General features: G+C 34.3%; 2 protein-coding genes across 2 annotated transcripts; one reads left to right on the top strand and one right to left on the bottom strand.

Moving 5' to 3' along the window:
• Positions 1-5,049: 5,049 nt before the first annotated feature.
• Positions 5,050-5,637, top strand: LOC148586682 (uncharacterized). Its single transcript, XM_088514122.1, has 2 exons — positions 5,050-5,155; positions 5,474-5,637. The coding sequence occupies exons 1-2, from the start codon at positions 5,050-5,052 to the stop codon at positions 5,635-5,637; spliced, it is 270 nt and encodes an 89-aa protein (XP_088370248.1).
• Positions 5,638-9,803: 4,166 nt separating this feature from the next.
• Positions 9,804-19,525, bottom strand: LOC132173942 (DNA topoisomerase 1 alpha). Its single transcript, XM_059585631.2, has 16 exons — positions 19,394-19,525; positions 16,825-18,008; positions 16,408-16,602; positions 15,134-15,214; positions 13,655-13,714; positions 13,411-13,505; positions 13,024-13,180; positions 12,745-12,870; positions 12,098-12,178; positions 11,902-11,992; positions 11,679-11,812; positions 11,352-11,420; positions 11,168-11,257; positions 10,646-10,746; positions 10,381-10,549; positions 9,804-10,019 (listed from the first exon to the last, which is right to left on the bottom strand). The coding sequence occupies exons 2-16, from the start codon at positions 17,974-17,976 to the stop codon at positions 9,951-9,953; spliced, it is 2,670 nt and encodes an 889-aa protein (XP_059441614.1). The 5' UTR covers positions 17,977-18,008; positions 19,394-19,525; the 3' UTR covers positions 9,804-9,950.
• Between the last annotated feature and the right edge of the window lie 259 nt (positions 19,526-19,784).

Genomic DNA, 19,784 nt, shown 5'->3' with positions numbered 1-19,784 from the left:
ACGAAATATATCCTTCGTCCTATATATGCTATCTGTCTGAGTGTGTCAGTACTCTATGTAATAAGTGGCTTATCTAAGCTAATTCTATGCCAATAACAACAACCTTAATTTATCTTTCTACTGTTGTCATGTCTACTATTTTTCTGCTTTTTATGTACTACCATGTGCTAGAACCTGTGAAATATATTCATATTGGCCGTCTTGCACTTTTCTATTTCCTTACTGAATCATTACCAATGGGATGTTTCAAGCAAATAAATTAAAGAAATATTCAGCTAGGTTCTCCAAAAAGTGCCAAGGGGCTGTTTTCAAGCAGATTCCGTACAGATTTTCTTTAGTCTTCGTTTCCCGTTCCATCTTCTCGATCTTTGCAATGGTTGGAGCGATCTTTTTCTCCATACTGTACGTGTAACATAGTTCAACAAACGGATGGAGTGAAATTGCATATTCAAACAGGACAAAATAATTGACTTAAAAAAGTAAACAAGTGATATATATTACGCTTCAGGAGTCAAGTTTCTTCGTTTTCCATCAGCACTCTTTAATGGGGGCTTCCCTTTCTTTGCTATGTTCATTGTGATTGTTGGGCCGCAATAGCTCGAGCAAAGAATTTATAATGCGAAGGTACACAATATTGAGAGACAGCTTATTAATATTGGTGTAATGTTCATGGACTATGTGAGGTCATAAAGTAACTTTGCAATCCTTTCACAAAGCCACTAGCAAGAATGCTAGTGAGAGAAACATCGAGGGTGATAGGATTGATACTTAAATTATGCCACTATTATTGATACTCAACCCCTCTAATTGAAAATCACATGAATGATGTTTAATGCTGAAATAAAGTCATAAATGATCATGGTGTGGTATTGTCATTTTATATTCATCCACTATCTTGCTAAGAAGATTAGTGATGAATCTATCCTTATATGGTGTAAGACAGTATAAAGATGCAGACCGATTGAAGATGAGTTTAAGACTCTTAATGGATCCATAGTTCCTATTTGTTGAGATTGAGTGTTCATTACAAATATTCATGATGAATGCCACCTATATAAGTGTGGATGTGTTACCTTCTATAAGACTTGGGTAGTTTTGAGAGTGTCCATGAAAGTCATTTTTATAGTATAACAACAAAAGATGCATGATGAATAATGACGAGTTTAAAACTCTTAATGGGTCTATAATCACTACTTATTGTGATGGAGTGTTTCCTACACATATTCTTGATGGATGCCATGCACCTATGTGAGTGTGGAGGTGATGCTGCCTCTTACAAGACTTTGGCAAGTTTCTAGAATGCCCATGAAACCCGGGGGCGTACGGCTTGTATAAGGTGCCAAGCCCATTATAGAACAATCAAAAAATTTGGAGAAAATTATGTGGGTGATAAGTTTGATCAACTTGTGGGGCTTTGGTTAAAAGAACTCTACTACGATTCATTAAATTCTTACTTATTTATCCTAGGTGTGATTAAAACCTTTGAGTACCATATCGAGACATGCTCTCAATCTTCTCTTATTATATTGTTTGTAACATGTGAGTGATTGTTATAGTGTTACAAACATGACTTATTTTCAGCCGTTTCAAACGTTTTTACTGCTTGACCTTAAGACATGTTCATATTTTTTATGAAAGAAAATTCAGTTGTAATGGTTATGACCGTTGCTCATTTACAACTTTTACGAGCCATTGATAACACTCTTTCTTTTTACCTTTATTTTTATTTTTTTTTAAAAAAACATAAACAGTAAAAAACACACAAAACATTAATTGGGTGATATATCCATAATATTTTCAGGCAATGACATGCGATTGTTTTGTTTTGTTGTTTATTATTATTATTATTATTATTATTATTATTATTTTTTCGGGAGGCATAAAATTGTAGTTTCCAATTAATGGGTAATAAAATGGCGCATTTTGGATCTATATATATTGACGTATGTTGTATGAGCATATTGCATATTCATTTTGGTTTATATCCTTATAGCATATTGGATATGCACTTAGGCCTATCTTAAAATTTATTTGGAATCGCGTTTGAGAAATAAAATTTTTAAGTAAAAAAACGTTTTTTGGCAACAGCTTCATTTTTAAGCTTTTGCTAAGTGTCTTTAATTTGACAACTTTTTTTATCCAACATGTCAACTTTTGTTTGGCACGAATTTTTAAGTACTAAAAATTCTTTTTAAGATCTCTAACCAATCACAAACATGCCCTTACTTGATATGAAATCAATTTTGAAGCATTGTTTTAGTTGGAAAACATAAAAAAAGACTTAAATGAACTATCACAATTATTGATCACTCATGTGTATGCTAGTTTCATAGTACATACTATCACATTGTTCTACGATCCGTGTCAAACAGAAGTTAAACATTTGTGATTATAAAGTGGTCTTATGTCGAATATATGGTGTAACGACTCTCAGGTTCAATTTTAATGTTCTTGTTGGACCAAATTGTCTAAAGTGTTTCGCGATAATTCAACAATATCGAGAATTGAGAGGGACACAAGGGGGAACCACCATAGGGCATGGCCTCCCCCTGTTTTGAAAAGTTCTAATAAGTATGTTTTAAAATTCGTGTTTCGGTCAAAAACTCTTAGTTTGGCCCTTAGCCCTTAAAAACAGTCCAATAACATTTAGTTTGTGTCAAGCCTCTCAACTCCTAAACATGTCGAATTGGGTGAACATGTCGACCATAAATTCAATAACACAAGTAACACCAACTGAAAATTAATGAATTTGTTTTTGTGGTTAGTTTCTAGTCCTCTGTAAGGGCTTATTCTGTTTTTGGTTGTTTTGGTTTGCTGTTAGCTGTTTTCTACAGGTTTGTGGTTGCTTTGGTTTGGTTGGTTTGGCCTCTGTGAGGCTATGTTTCTTAGCCCGTTAGAAAGGTTTGTAATTGGTGATACTTTGTCTTTGGTTTGATATGCTTTTAATGAAATTGCTTATTCATAAAAAATAAAAATAAAAATTTTTTTTAAAAAAATCAATGAATTTAGCCCCATCATCAAAATTGACAAAGAAACTCAACCTAGTCTTAGTCTATGCAACATTGTACTACAAGTTATATATATTTATTTATTTTGTTTGTTTGTAGATTTATACTCCAAAACATACTATAGCCCACAAAAATCATGTGTGAGCACATGAATTAAATAGTTAGTACATTTTATGGATGTAATAACTTATTGTTATTAGTCCAAAAATTCCGGTTTCTAATGCAACTACAAAATTTTCATTCATGAGTCAGGTTTTGCAACAAAATTAAAGATGAGGTTATAACCGATTCTTTAATGTTGTACATAAAATAAAATAAAAATAAAAAAGGCTACAAAATTTAGTATATATTCAATCAGAGATAGTTTTCGGGGTCTAAAAGAACGTCCAATTTCATTTTGAAAGGTTTTTGAGTTGAAAATGGAAATATATTAAGGACCAATTTTTATTTATTTTTTTTTTTTTAACATTGAATGGAGCTAATTTTTTTAAAAAAAATATTAATTTCATTCTTAATCTTAATATATTTCTCGTTCATACTTTGGCGTTCCGTCAATAAAATTTTTTGGTTTCATCCCTCAAGATATTGCCTCTGCGGGAACTTGCAAATCTGTTTGCTACACACACATGTATACACGATTCATGAGAGCGACAAATCATGAACATTTAAAAACCATGTAAGAAGATGAGGCAATTGCTGACGAGAAAATCTCTCCCAATTACTTCTTTGCAGACGTCTTTTCGCACTTGCTTTGCATGAAATATAAGGCCAATAAAGCAAAAAACATTCCCAAAACAGATTAACAGAAGTTTATGACTAGCTACCAGGTAGACAGGTAAATCATATAGGTTGCTTTTGAAATTATGATTTCTCAATAATAATTTATGTTTTTAAAAGATATTATAAAACGTAAGGTGTTTGACATTACGATTTAAAAAATACTTAATTTAAAATATTAAAAAAAAATCTGCGATTTTTATAAGCAATGTAGGAGATATACTTATTTGAAAAAATGAGAATTTAAACTAAAAACACGATTTCACATAATAAATATTTGATAAAAAGAAAGTAATTTTTAACATGTTTTATCAAACGCCTTTGCGATTTTATAAAGTAGCGATTTCAAAAATACAATTTTTAAAATCACACTTATTGAAATCGCAATCCTAAACGGACTCTTAATAAATTGGAATCATAGTTAAAGTGCATTTAGCCCTGCAATTTCACAAACTAAAACGCATGTTTTAAAACAGATTTGTGACTAGTCAATAAACAAAGGTTACACAACCTAAAGCCATTAAAATAGCACATAAAGCTTTTTTATATTGATAATTTCTTTGTGCTAAAATGGAGAAATAAATAAATAAATAAAAATAAAAGGAAAAGTAGGCATACCTCATTAACTATCAAGTAATTTGCATGTCTTCTCAAATTTATTTATCAAAAAATAAATAGAAGGAAAAGTAGACATATCTCATTAGCTATCAAGTAATTTGCATGTCTTCTCAAATTTTCAATTGAAGCAATGTCTCTCATCAAACTTTCAACCTCCGGAAGTGTTTGTTCTATAGTTGTGAAGCATCTCTTTCCGCAGCTATTGCTCTGTAAGTTGTTCTGTTTACAAAAATCTACCTACGCTTACCATCTTCATTGGATGCCCCAGTTCTTCCAATAAGCCGGGTTATTTATTTGACAAATTCTTAGTATACTAGTTTTAGGTTTAGCACTGATTTCTGGTTGTTTTGGATTTAATTGTTAAGGTTGCCCGCCCTTTGTTTTTACTTTTCATGTAATCTCTATTTTCCTCCTTTTCCATCTTGAAAAAAAAAAAAAAAGAAAAAAAAAAGCTCTGTCCCGCCTCCCTTCCTAGTCCCTACGGACCCTACCCCTCTCTCTCTCTCTCTCTTAAGACTAGTCTATAAATAGGGTGAGCCACAGTGCATGGAGTAATTCATCCTTCACTTAGACAGAGATCAATCATCTTAGAGTGTGTTTTCCAACCACTACATTGTCTCCGATCCTCTTCCTTGTTAAAACAAAAATGGCCAACTCCAAGACTTTTCTTCTCCTTGGTCTTGCCTTCTTTGTTGTGCTTCTCATCTCCTCCCATGTCTCAGCTCGTGAGGTTGCTGAGGCCGTTCAAACCCGTGAATTTCTTCCTTATCACACTAATTAACTACAAAGAAAACAAGCAATTAGACACAAAAACAAACATATATAAGTATACTTTAAATTCCTATTTATCCATTTTAATTCAACATAACAACATGCCTTGCGTCTCTTAATTTGTTTTACAAAATCATTTTCATGTTTTTCATATATAGCAACTACTTTAATTAAGCACTGATGTTTTAAAATGGCACTTTTTTTTTTTTTTTTTAATTTTATTTCTCAGTACTCTGTAACCATTTAAATACCTTACTATCCATGTGGTAATAATTTACTTTTTAAATTCATTTTTGAAGAGGAGAATATGCAAACTCAGGCTGGTCACCATGGACCTGGGCGTGGTCACCATGGCCCTAGACGTGGTCAACATGGCCCTGGACATGGTCATTATCATCACCCCGGCCATGGACACAGTGCTGCTGGCGAGACAGAAACCCAAACTGAAACCAACCAAAATTAGACGAAATCCTTCTTCCTATGCTATCTGTCCAAGTGTGTCAGTCTATGCATGTAATAAGTTGCTTATCTAAGCTTCTATGCCAATAACAATAACCTTTATCTTTCTACTCTTGTCATGTCTACTATTTTCTGCTTTTTATGTATTACGATGTGCTTGAACCTGTGAAATTTACTGTTGGAGTTACAATGTCTTCTCACACGACCCAAAATGATAAGTGAAGTTCAACACGTAAACAATTTAATTAAAATAGAAAGTAAATGACAAAAACAGGATGAATTACATTTACTCCCATACCATACCATGTTAAATTACACGTTATAATAAATAAATCCACAACATGCCCATTACATATGGTCCAATATTGTGAGTTGACATATCCTATGCTTAGTACATAACAAAATAGCACTTTTTTTAAATGGCCATGATCTCTTTTGGTTGATAGATCAAAGACATGTGGTTGCAGGCCATGCTTGAAAGTCACGTATTAAGTTCACCACTTGTGCCATAAACCAAAACATGAGGTTTTTCATTCAACCTCTGTCTCACACCAATGAAAGAAATGTAAAATTGTATTAACTATTAAATACAACCCAAAAACTAGAGGTCTGCATCTGTTGTGCTTCTTCTTCTCTTCTCCTGCTTAATTTACATTCGATCTTCATTGGGCGGGCATAACTACAAAGTCATTATACAATTGATTTTGAGTGGTACTAATTATAATAAAAGTACAACTTTTATCACAAAGTTGAGGTAGCACTTTAAAATTGGTAAAATAATTAATTTACGAATTATGAATTACCACATTTTCCATTAAATTTACCAGTGAAATTCTATTGCCTAATTTTTTTTATTTTTTATTTTTCACTTATATATATGGCACGGCATGGCACTTTAGATTGTCACATAAGTTTACAAGGAGATTATTGTAAAGACTGTAATACCCCCAGCATTTTCAAGCATTAAAACTTGAACAAATTCTTAGGATTTTCCTTGCTGATCGAATCGTTACCAATGGGATGTTTCAAGCAGATAAATTACAGAAATATTCTATTTCAGCTATGCTCTCCAAAAAGTGCCAATTAATTAAGGGGCTGTTTTCAAGCAGATTCACTACAAATTTCATTAGGCATGAAAAACTTCGCATTACAAGCTAGAGAAAAGAAAAGAAAAGAAAAAGAAAAATACTCAAAAGACTTTCTGGGGAAAAAAATGAAGTGCTATAAAAGAAGAAATTAACTTCTTTTCTAACATTTTCTTGTACTGTGAACATTTAAACTATATTGAAATAAGATGTCTGAAAGTTTCAAGCAGCAAACAATTGTTGCTGCGGCTTCTTAACCAAAAGGGTAAACAAGAAAAAGAAAAACAAAAAAAAAAAAAAGTGAGGAAAGGGGTAACTCAATTTTTCCGCTGGAGATTAAAAAAATTGTGAATATCTTTAATGTAAAATGATAAAACAATTCTTTTTTTTTTTTTTTTTTTGTTGTGCCACCTCCCTTTCTAGTCCTACCTCTCCCCCTCCATTTTGCTTCTTTAATGCCGTTTACTATTCAAACGACAAAAAATTTAATGTTGTTTACTGTTCAAAACGACATTAAATTTAATGCCGCTTATTGTTCAAATGGCATAAATTTTATGTCGTTTGAACAGTAAGAGGCATTAAATTGGATTATGCCGCTTCTCCTCAAATGACATAAATTAATGCCGTTTTCAACCTTTGCAGCAGCAAATAAATTTCTGACTGGAACCTTAATGTCGTTTGAGAAACGGCATTAATTAAATGTTTAGTGCCGTTTATGTAGCCTAAAACGGCATTAAAAAAATTTGTAGTCTCTCTAAAGACTAGTCTATAAATCATCTTAGAGTGTGTTTCCCAACTACTACATTGTCTCCAATCCTCTTCCTTGTTAACACAAAAATGGTCAACTCCAAGACTTTTATTCTCCTTGGTCTTGCCTTTGCTGTTGTGCTCCTCATCTCCTCCCATGTCTCAGCTCGTGAGGTTGTTGAGGCCGCTCAAACCCGTGAGTTTCTTCCTTATTACACTAATTAACTACAAAGAAAACAGGCAAAGACACAAAAAATATAAGTATACTTTAAATTCCTATTTATCCATTTTAATTCAACATAACAACGTGCCTTGCATCTCTTAATTTGTTTTACAAAATCATTTTCATGTTTTTCATAGTAACTACTTCAACCTATGATGTTTTAAAATGCACTTTTTTTAAAAAAAAAAAAAAAAATTAATTTTCAGTACTCTGTAACCATTTAAATACCTTATTATCCATGTGGTAATAATTAACTTTTTAAATCCATTTTTGCAGAGGAGAATATGCAAACTCAGGCTGGTCACCATGGCCCCGGATGTGGTCACCATGGACCTGGACGTGGTCACCATGGACCTGGACGTGGTCACCATGGACCTGGACGTGGTCACCATGGCCCTGGACATGGTCATCATCACCCCGGCCTTGGACGCAGTGCTACTGGCAAGACTGAAACCAACCAAAATTAGACGAAATCCTTCGTCCTATGCTATTTGTCTGTGTGTGTCGGTCTATGTAATAAGTTGCTTATCTAAGCTAATTCCATGCCAATAACAATAACCTTTATCTTTCTACTTTTGTCGTGTCTACTATTTTCAGCTTTTTATGCATTACGATGTGCTTGAACCTGTGAAATTTACTATTGGAGTTGTAATCTCTTCTCACATGAGTCATCACCAAAATAATAAGCATGTAAACAATATAATTAAAATAAAAAGTGAATGACAAAAACAGGGTGAATTGCATTTACTCTCATACCATACCATGTTAAATTACATGTTACAATAAATAAATCCATAACATGGTTGGGACCAAAGACTCTCTTATGCATAAGTTAGCATCTTTGTTTGTGGATAAGAGATACAATGAAAATCTGTCTCTAGAATCTATGAATCTATGTGTCTTGAGTGAGGTATGTAAGAAATAAGGAGAGAGAGATACAAGAGAGATAGAGATAACTGTGTGAATTCAACCAGCCTTTGAAGGGATAGAGTCTTCAGGGAGGGGTTTTTTTTTTTTTTTTTTTTTTTTGAGTCCTTGGAGAATCACCCGTAGGAGAGGAAGAGGACTCTTAGAAAAGGTCCCCCTTTCTCCTTTTATTTACAGGTGCATAAAATGGTATGCACACGTGTCATAAGGTGAGTGAGTGATGACATATTATAAATAAGTGTAAATAGGTAGGACCCATGGTGAGATATTTTCTCCCCCAACAAATTGTATTAACTATGAAATACAACCCAAAAACTAGAGGATTGCATTTGATGGGTTCTTCTCTTCTCCGGCTTAATTTACATTCTTCATTGGGCGGGCATAATTACAAAGTTCATACAAACTGATCTCTTCTCCGGCTTAATTTACATTCTTCATTGGGCGGGCATAATTACAAAGTTCATACAAACTGATCTAACCATCCATTTGATGTGATACTTATCACGTCAATCATTATACAATTAATTTTGAGTGGTATTAGTAAAAGTATTACAACTTTTATCACAAAGTTATTTACAAACTAATGTGGCACTTCAAAATTGGTAAAATAATTAATTTACCAATTATGAATTACCACATTTTCCATTAAATTTACCAGTGAAAGTCTATTGCCTAATTTTTTTTTTTCACTTGTACGGCACGGCACGGCACGGCACATAAGTTTATAAGGAGATTGTAACAAGGAGATTATTGTAAAGACCTGCAATATCCCCAGCATTTTCAAGCATTAAGAACTTGAACAAATTCTTCAGATTTTCCTTGCTGAATCATTACCAATGGGATGCTTCATGCAGATAAATTACAGAAATATTCTATTTCAGCTAGGTTCTCCAAAAAGTGCCAATTAAGGGGCTGTTTTCAAGCAGATTCAGTACAAATTTCATTAGGCATGAAAAACTTCGCATTAGTTACAAGCTAGAGAAAAGAAAAGAAAAGAAAAATACTCAAAAGACTTTCTTGGGAAAAAATAAAGTGCTATAAAAGATGAAATTAACTTCGTTTCTAGCATTTTCTTGTACTGTGAACATTTAAACTATATTGAAATAAGATGTCTGAAAGTTTCAAGCAGCAAACAATTGTTGCTGCGCCTTCTTAACCAAAAGGGTAAAAAAAAAAAAAGAAAAAAAGTGAGGAAAGGGGTAACTCATCCCATAATTAGATTAGATGAACATCCTACAACAATTTTTCCGCTGGAGATTAAAAAAATTGTGAATATCTTTAATGTAAAAAGATAAAACAATTCCTTTTTTGTTTTTGTGTTAGGCCAAGCTAGCATCAGAATCTGAAGTCAGGATCCACATCCATTGCCCAACAGAACTTTGCCAGAAGAGACTTGTTGAATATCTGTAGAAGTTCAGGAAAATAAGAAGCAATTAAGTGATAAGAAACAATTACACCTGTGAACAAAATGAATGCAGTTGCTTCATAACCATACTTGTTCTTTTTTTTTTATCAAAAATGCTAGATGCACTCCCAAGTACACTTCTTGACGTGGACTATTGAATTTTGGATAAATCACCATTAGTTTTTAGATCTAATGATGATTTTCACTACTATGTCAAGAATTGTACACTCAAGAATGCATGTAGCATTTCTCTTTTTTTATTCGCTCAGCATAACTTTCACTTTTAAGGATTTGCTTCCAATGAAACTGAAGCATGCATGTCAGTAAGATATTTCAGCTAAAATGGCAAAAGTTATTCACCTTCTCAATGGGAACTTCATGCCGTTTGCACCATGAAACTGTGATCCGAGGATCAAGGTAGTTTATCTTGGACGTGCCTAATGCCACAGTTTTCAGATCTTCTTTCGTCTTCATATCCCGTTCCATCTTCTCGATCTTTGCATTTGTTTGAGCGATCTTTTTCTCTATACTGTACGTGTAACATAGTTTAACAAACAGATCGTGTGAAATAGCATATTCAAACAGGACAAATGATTGGCTTAAAAAAGCAAACAAGTGATATTACGCTTCAGGAGCCAAGTTTCTTCCTTTTCCATCAGCACTCTTTAATGGGGGCTTCCCTTTCTTTGCTCTGTCCAAATCTGTCTTCAACTCTTTCAGCAAGCCCTACCAAAAAGGAAGAAAAAAAAAAAAAACAAAAAAGAGAACAAAAAAAGAAAAGATCAGCTAAGCGTGACTTGATAAACACCACAAGACCCATGCAAATGCATGCTGCCACATATTTTGCATCCCTGATAGAGAAACTATAAGGAGTGTTTTATACTGCCTCATGTAGCAAAATTCATCTTCTAAAACTGTTCAATTGGATAAAATTTAAGAAGTGAAGCCCTCCCCAACTCCACCATTGATTAATCTATTGATACCTTTGTTCATTGGACCTTCGATATCATGGTCAATATTGATATTTTATTCCTTCAAACACAATAAGCCCATCAAGCAAGAACGTCACTCCCAAGCCCAAAGTAGACCATCACTCTAAAGTTCATCTATGACCACCTATGCCTTTCAATAACATAAAGGTCATTACCTGAAGCTCGCTAATCTTCTCAGTTAATCTTGACATTTGTTGACTGTGAGATTTTGAAACACTGCGTTGATGATTACAAATGATTGCGACCTGCAACCAGAAAAGCCAGATTGTAGATGCCACAAGTAACTCAAAAAAAAAAAAAAAAAAGTCAAAACATTTCACAAGGAGGAACTGTCTTTACCTCCTTGTTTGCGTGCTGATAAACTACAATTTTCTCTGCAACATCTCCATCTTTAGTTTCCCTATTCAACTGTCATAAGAAAAAAAAAAAAAACAACAGTAAGACAAAAAAAAATTCCTTTGAACCAAAAAAAATAAACAGTATAAGAAAATCAAACAAAGGACCAGATACTTGAACGTTTATACAAGCAAAGGAATTATCTCATTTAACGCTGTTTATGCTAAACAGCGTGCCTTGCATCAGTGCCTTGGCAAGCACCCTGCTCGCCATCATATCAATGGCAAAAATACAAACTTGAGATGCTCTGAGGTCCATATGGTATCTTACCATCTCATCCAACGTGATGGACGCATTATACGTTCGGAAGACTTTTGCAGTAAGGCCAGGCATGAGTTCCTTCAGATGAGCATTCAATTTACTGGTGTCCAGTTGATCAAAAAGATCATCAGACCCACGTTTTCCTGGAGCAAACAGAGAATACATGCTCATTGGCTCCACTCACAAACTCCATATGTGTAGAAAACCTAAAATGATGAGTCCAATTACTCACCATGTTGGAACTGCATGATAGCCTTGTAAACAGGAAGCTCAACTTCAACTTTATTTTCATATCTAATTGAATCTTTACCGAGGAAGTTGAACTGAATTTATCAAAAACAGAGTTCACTGGTTATAATTGGTAATAAAATATAAGTTGGGAACAATACGGGATGGTTTAAAAAGTTCTAAAACTAGTTCCATTATACCTCCAACATGTTTGGGGCTACTGGTTTTACATTCTCTACTTTCAATGTGCAGCAACCAACAGTATCAGCCTCATCATCATCCTGCAGGAAAGCTACCAATAATAGGAAGAAAACCATGATTTGGTGTTCGCTAACAAATGCAAACACAAGAAATTGAACAGCCAATTGCTATTCGGAATTTTAAGCTGCATAAAGCAAATAAAAAAGCAAAATGCATGCAATACAGTCACCTATGAAAGCCTGTTTAGAAACAAAAATGGAAAAACAAAAGCAATAACTAGCATAAAGGGAAACTAAAACATGGTCCTGCCCATTCTTCCAATCCAAAGAGAAACCTAATTAAATCGTCAAAATGCCGGTCATCTTCAAGGTAAACATCTTTCATTGCTTTTGTAGTGCCAAATATACAGCCTCGCATGGGATAAAAGAACTCAACTGAGCTTGAAAAGCCTTATCCATCAACTTATGGCAGCTACACAGTTTCTTCTGTTTTGGTAAGTCTGCTCTACACAGTGCTTATTGACAAACAGACAAATACCTATGCCCATATGTATGAGTGGGCGTGGGCGTGGGCGAGGGCGAGGAAGGGTGGACGTTTACAGAAATATCAAATAGGCACAGCTGAAGTATATCTATACAAAATATACCTTCTCATTGCCAGCCCTCAGAGCTAGCTTATCAATAAGATAGGTAGCAACTGAAATCTGCCGTTTCATTACATCTTTACTTGTAAAATTCTTTGTGTATGCAGCCCTGATGTTTTCTATGTAGTCCTGCACTCAAAACCACAGAGCTTTAGTAAAAAATGACAAGATCCTTCATATCATTGGAAACTAACAAAATGACAACTATTGAAAGCTTATTGGCAAAAATGGATGAAAAGAGCCTTAAGCATCATGATCAGTAATTTATTTCATGTAAAGAACCTTCAGCATCCTTGCTTTCTCATATTTTTCCTTGTCACTTTGCCCCTTCAAGGTACTACTAGCTGCTAGGAACACATACTTGAATTCCTTTGGATTGATTGGATCATTCCAGAAAGCTAACCATGTAACAGTACTGTCGTGTCTTACTTCCTTCCAGCTGCCAAATATCACAAATTCCAAAATTTAAAATACACAAAAAAATAAATAAATAAAATATACTTTTCCTTTTTGGCCTAAATACAATACAATATATTTGACATCACAAACATAGATACATACAATCATATACATTATAATAACCATAGACAATATAGTACTTCGATATCTTGTCCTTAAAAAATTCCCAATGACTTTTTTTCTTCCCAAGGAGATTGTGAAGAACAAAACCTTTCACCAGGGATAGGGCATTTTGGAATTGGAGCATCCTTTGCAATATTAATTGTAATGTCGCGAGGACGAATGCGCATTTTCAGCTTTCCCATCTGACACCATATAAACAAATAATCAATGGAAAAATCAAATAATAAGATCTGGAATTAAAGAAAACACTCCCACATATAGCCATAGCAAATCCTAATATACAATTCCATACAAATCTAAACGATCATAAGCACAAAAATGTCAACAGAACCTTTGGATGTTCTCCACGGCCTCGGAATAATCCAGGTGGTTCAACTCTGAAGTTTCCAACCTGAGATTGAGATTGTAATAAGAAATTAAATGCACACTTTTAGGATACCAACAACATACATTGAGGTCCGAGAAAAGAAAATGAGATGGTATTTATCATCTAGAACTTATTTGTAATCAATGAAAGAGATCCATATAATGGAAATAAACAACATAAATAGCAGTATAGGAAAGCAGACAGCGATATCTAAACATTGCAAAATAAGAGAAGAAATAAAGGCCAAAACTAACATATTGAAAACCCATCCATCGCTCCTAGGCATCATCAATTTGATAAACCAATTACAAGGCACAATAATGCTGTACAGAGAACGAGAGCTTGAAAGTGTGAACAGCAAACTCCAAGTGGAGTTGAAGGAGCTTTAAATCCAAGCACAGTTGAAGGAGCTTTCATCCTTCATATATCACCTTTAATACTCTTGGGGGTTATGAATGGTAGGGAGGCAACCATACACAACTTTTCACAAAGGAAAAGAATCCGGCAATAAAACCACATATGCATTGCCAATACAAGTTCTAACATCTTTCTAAACTGCCATACAGTATTCAATGCACCTAGGTAAGCAGTAAAATCAAAAGGTGAACTTGATACCATCAGAAAATCCACAAGTTAAAAATTTGAAATGGTCTGTTTATTTTCTATATACAAGTTAAAGCAATATGAAACAATAGGGGAGATTGTATGAAGATTGCAAGAATTACCTATATTTTACTTATCAAAAAAAAAAAAAAGAATTACCTATATTCTGAATGTGAACCACCAAAAAACCCCTTCCAAAGATTGAAGACAAAAAATTCATGGTGACTTTGAAATGATCATGAAAGATCGCAAACAATGTAACACAATTGCTCTGCATAGTCATTTTAAGGTAAAAGGCCTTAACCATATGGTTAAAAGACTGAAATTTCTGATCCAATTTCAATATATGGAAAGTTTCACTAGTTACATGACTCATCACAGAAAATATATTCGATAAAGTAGACACCTTGGGTAACAGTGTAGTCATTTTGAAGACAAAAAATTCATGGTAATTTTGAAATGATCATGAAAGGGTTATCACAAACAATGTAATACAATTGCTCAGCATAGTCATTTTAAGGTAAAAGGCCTTGACCATATGGTTAAAAGACTGAAATTTCTAATCCAATTTCAATATATGGTAAGTCTCACTAGTTACATAACTCATCACAGCAAAATATCTTCTATAAAGTAGACACCTTGGGTAACAGAAGCACATATAGATCCCTAAAGCTTGTCACTAGAAGGGTCTAACGCAATCTATTAAACAAAATTAATGGTCCAAACATCATAAAAATAAAAATAAAAAATCACCAATAGGCCTACAGAACATAACAACCACATTATATCCCCCCCCAACACACACACACACACAAAAAGAAAATCAAAGCTAGAAGTAACCTTCTCTTTTACACCATCCACAATGGCCCACATATACTTCTCCTCCTGTTTTAATTTCTCTTCCTTCAAGGCCTTCTTCTCCTGCATGAATAGAAAATCCCAATTCAACATTTTTTATGCAGAAAGATATCAACTAGAATTCAAACTGGAGCATGTAACGCAAATTGACATGTTGTCTTCACTGAAAAAGCACAGACAAAAGCAGTTAAGTGAGAAGCAATTGATCACATTCACATAATGCTTCACGAGAACTTGTCTTCCATACGAGGAAGGGAATATAACAAATTAGTTCAAGATAAAAAACCGTGATTAGAAATGGAATGCCTATTCATTTCAGTGTCATTTATAAGACCATTGGCACTTATTAACAATTGGGAATTGATGTTCTAATCTAAGCTCTGCTTAGACAGTCATATATGCTGAGAGAGTGATGTGGATAAAGGACAAAAACAACCGTTTTGCAATAGAAATTATCATAAAAAATGTCTCTTAAATCATGTATGATAATTTCTTAGCACAGATGTGAGTCAAAAAGCTAATGGATCAAACATACAGTCAAATGCCTTTTAAATGCATCAAGTCTCTTTAATGAGAAATTTTCATAGAAGCCTTAAAAGCATTCCCAGCAGACTCTCTATAAGGGAGTATGTTCCCCAAGTTCAGGGAATATGTCCCAAAAATCGCAAAAAATTCTCACAGCAGACTCCCTAAATGAATCCTAAACATTATGATTTATATGATTATTAAAATTAAAATAAAAAATAAAAAAATGATTCTCTCTCTTCTCTCGTCTCTCCTCTCACAATTCTCTCTCATCTCTTCTCTCATATATATAATATAATTAAAAAAAAAAAAATATTTTAATAATATAGAGAATTATTAAGGAAAGTTATTGAGGTGTATTTTGACATAGGGAAGCAAAAAGTAGTTTGGATCCTTAAATGTAGAAAAAATGACAAGGAAACTGCTAGGAATGCTCTATGAACTCCATAGAAGTTGCTTCTAATCATCAACAAAATGCCCTCAATTAATGAAAAGTTTTTCAAGTGAACCGAGTCACACAACAAAGTATATTCTATGAAAAATGTCAAGTTTTCTAGGCAAAGAAACCATAGCCTCTCGTTACTGGCATTGCTTATGATAAAAACTAGTCAATAAAATACAGAACAAATTTGGAACTGAAATTAACAAAAAGATGGAAAGGATGATTTGAATTCTAATCAATCTCATCAAGTAAACTTCATTGTTTATCAAACCCAGAGCTAACAACTTACTTCTGTACTCAATTGTTTCTTCTTCTCCTTTTCCTGTTGGTACCAGTCATATATTGGGGTGAAATCACATTTCCCCAAGCTCTGAATCACATGGTTTCTCCCAAGTACCTTTCGCCAATCATTCCAGAAATTCTCTTTGAACTTATCCTTTTGCATGTAATCTGTATCTTTCATCACTGCAAACATTGTAGCAACCTGCAAATAGAGTTTTAGTAAGTATTAGAAACTCTGAGGAAGTAAGACATGTGGAAAATGTATGTCAATAAAACCTAATACAAAAAAAAAAAAAAAAAAAAAAAAAAAAAAAAAAAAATCAAAAGATTATCGAAATAGAGAATAGGGAAGAAGCAAAGTAGATCTACGCAAGAGAGAGAGAAAGAGAGAGAGAGAGAGAGAGAGAGAGAGAGAGAGAGACACCTCCTCTTGTTCAGGAGTCAAACCAACTGGCTTCCCATTGTAAAGAATCTTCACTCCGTGAGGCGTATATGGAGGTGGAAAAATTACACCATTGTGAACCAGGGTAGTCCATTTCTTCTGTCCATCACCGGAGCTAGGTGTCATTTTTGTCGACTTTACATATTTTGAATTTTTCGCTACTTTCTTGGACTTGTTAGCTGTTTTCTTGAAAGCAGAAGAAACAATTTTTACTGGTTTTTGTTTTGTGGCAGAAGATTTATTATCTGATGCGAATGATTTCTTCATTCTCTGGGAAATTGGAATATGGTCATCATCATCTGCCTTTGATTCTGCTTTGACTGATACTTGCTTAATCTTCATTGGTGCAGATGCATCTGAGAGCTTCACCTTCTTAACTGAAGACTGTTCGGAGGAATTGGCCTTATCTAAGGGTCTCTTATTCGTTACCATGGAAGATTTCTGCTGTTTATCCCTCGAGGTGGAACCATTTTGCTGAATTTTTGAAGCCAAGGGTTTCTTTTCATCAGAATCATAAGGCTTACTACTGGACGTACCCACATTGGATTTCAATGGGAACCTTGAAGACAAAGGAACTTCATCGTCTGAATCTTCAGGAGATTTTTTTACAGTGATTTTTGACACTGGTGGTGGTGATTTATTGGGAACAGGTTTGCTGACCCCTTTGTGGGCATGATTGGAGTTCCCCTTGAGTCTAGCACTCAATGGTTTATCATCCTCGGAATCACTATTTTCTACAGAAGAGTATTTGACAGAATTCTTTTCCTCTTTAACAGAAGTTGGCATGTTCTGTTCAGATGAACGTTTTGCATGACCATCGACTGTGGCCGATGCTTTCGAATTTGCCACTGGTGACTTCTCAGTTGATGCTTTGATGGATGACGTTGACGCTTTTGGGATGGGTGCAGCAGATTTAACTGATGATGCCTTATTAGATGTAACCATCTTACCCTTCTGCGAACTGGAGTTTTGACCATTGGATTGTCCATCATGCCTTTCGGATAATGACTTCTTTACTTCCGAGTTTAATTGATTCTGCTTAGCCAGTGGTTTCCTCCTTTTGAAAATTGTAGGCCCATCTTCATCCTCAAAATCATCATCATATACGGATTTACTAGAAGCCTGAACAGCCATTATTCAACAGCTATGTACTCTAACATCAGTTTCTGGCAAAAAGAAACGGAAATTCTTTAGAAATGAAGGAATAGGGCCCCAAAACAACAGATAAAATCCAAAGCTCTGGGCCTTACATATTAACTATCAATAAAGATGTAGAAAAATACTATTTTTAGAATAAAGTTAAGATTAAAATAGAAGGTCAGCAAGATTCAGTTCTAAGGCAGGGAGTACGATGAAGTCAGATTCTATTAGATAGCAATACCACTGGTGGAAGCATATTCAAAACAAGAAATCAAACAGTAGAACACATTTTCCCAAGAAATCCAAATCTAAAATGATACTTTTCTCAACTAGGATATTCACAGACATAAAGACACACAACGACCAAATCGTTCTTCTACTAAAAACAGGATTAATTCATGGTTCTGTTCATTCCATACTAAGTTCTTACAATTAGATTTAGCTTTCTCAACCCATCTATGCAAAATTTGAATTTTGATCATGCACCCATAACCTAGCTAGTTGCTATTCCTACCACAGGACATGCATAGGCTTCTAATTCATCCAAATTTCTAACAGTACTATCCTTTCAGAGCTGTTTCTTTGAACTAATATAGTCCTATCCAAGCTCAATTCAAATACAATTACGCAAACCCAAACTCTTTCATAACCCCAACCTAGCTCCATCATTAACCTAATAATCCAAAGTTTACTTCTCTGTTACGCACAAATATTTGCATCTACTACAAACCCCATAGCCAACTAAGTTCCTTACAATCCAGCAACCAAGTTTCCCTGAAAATTCTTGTTGGATTGTGCACAAAAGCATGTCTTAACCATTCATAGACCTGATCAAATCATGCCCAGCATTGATCAAGTTAGACCCAATACAAAACCTAACTGTAATTAAAACTTTTAGCTTAGCTCGTTGATTGCTCAGCTTGGCTGAGCTCCCTCTAATTTTCACCAAAGAATAAAATTTCTAGAACCTGTAATTGCCATAAAAGGAATATAATCACCAAAGAATAAAATTTCTAGAACCTGTAATTGCCATAAAAGGAATATAAATTATAAAGTCTTACATCTTCCTCAGCCCAGTTCCTCAGAAACCCAAAAAACCCAATCGAATTCGGTTAATTAACTATCGAAACTTAGCATATCCAATGTGAACCCCCAAAACAAAATTCCAAACTTGAAAATCTTTGTTTTCCTCCACTTTCTCAGCTACCAAACAGAACGTACACACCGACAAAACCAAATAATAAAAAATTTTGCGCGAAAATCTAAGTCACCAGAAGCTGATAGAGAAACCCTCATCCAAACTTTTCCTTAATACTCACGCAAACACCAATCAGAGACAAAACAAAGAACATATAACAACATGCATAATGATCAATCCGAAAAAAAAAAATGCTGATCAGAAATTATCGACCTTCCTTGCAAATCTGAAATTTGGGTGAGCTGATTGGAAACAAATATTGGGAAAGATGAAAATCAAAAAGAGTCTCACAGTTTGTGTGCCTTTGAGAGAGAGGGGTTTTGTTCTTTTTTCTGATAAGTAGGTGAGAATTGCTTGCCCTTGTTGTGGGGCTTGTGGCTCAAAGGGGCTTTTCTGGTAATAAAAGAAAAGTGGATAATTCAAAAAGTGGCCCTGGGTTTAGACAAAATTGTCATCTCAGTCCTACTCATCGGTTATAAACGAAGCAACGGCCGATATTTAAGACACGTCGTCAGGTACCGAATGAACAGTGTCCTTGTTCTCAGTTGCCCTTTCGGCTAAGATCTAGCTTCGATTTCAGTAGCGAAACGATGTCGTTTTTCGG

Source organism: Corylus avellana, chromosome 3 (genome assembly GCF_965113065.1).
Source record: "Corylus avellana chromosome 3, dhCorAvel1.hap1.2, whole genome shotgun sequence".
Classification (NCBI taxonomy): domain Eukaryota; kingdom Viridiplantae; phylum Streptophyta; class Magnoliopsida; order Fagales; family Betulaceae; genus Corylus; species Corylus avellana.
Note: the sequence above shows the minus strand (reverse complement) of the source record. Positions and strands in the feature narration are given on the sequence as shown.

Excerpts from the sequence above, each read along its gene's own strand:
- LOC148586682 (XM_088514122.1), top strand. The coding sequence starts at position 5,050 with ATGGCCAACTCCAAGACTTTTCTTCTCCTTGGTCTTGCCTTCTTTGTT. Across the intron at positions 5,156-5,473 it reads TGCTGAGGCCGTTCAAACCC|AGGAGAATATGCAAACTCAG; the intron begins GTGAATTTCTTC and ends TCATTTTTGAAG.
- LOC132173942 (XM_059585631.2), bottom strand. The coding sequence starts at position 17,976 with ATGGCTGTTCAGGCTTCTAGTAAATCCGTATATGATGATGATTTTGAG. Across the intron at positions 16,603-16,824 it reads TGACTCCTGAACAAGAGGAG|GTTGCTACAATGTTTGCAGT; the intron begins GTGTCTCTCTCT and ends CTCTATTTGCAG. Across the intron at positions 13,715-15,133 it reads TGGATGGTGTAAAAGAGAAG|GTTGGAAACTTCAGAGTTGA; the intron begins GTTACTTCTAGC and ends TCTCAATCTCAG.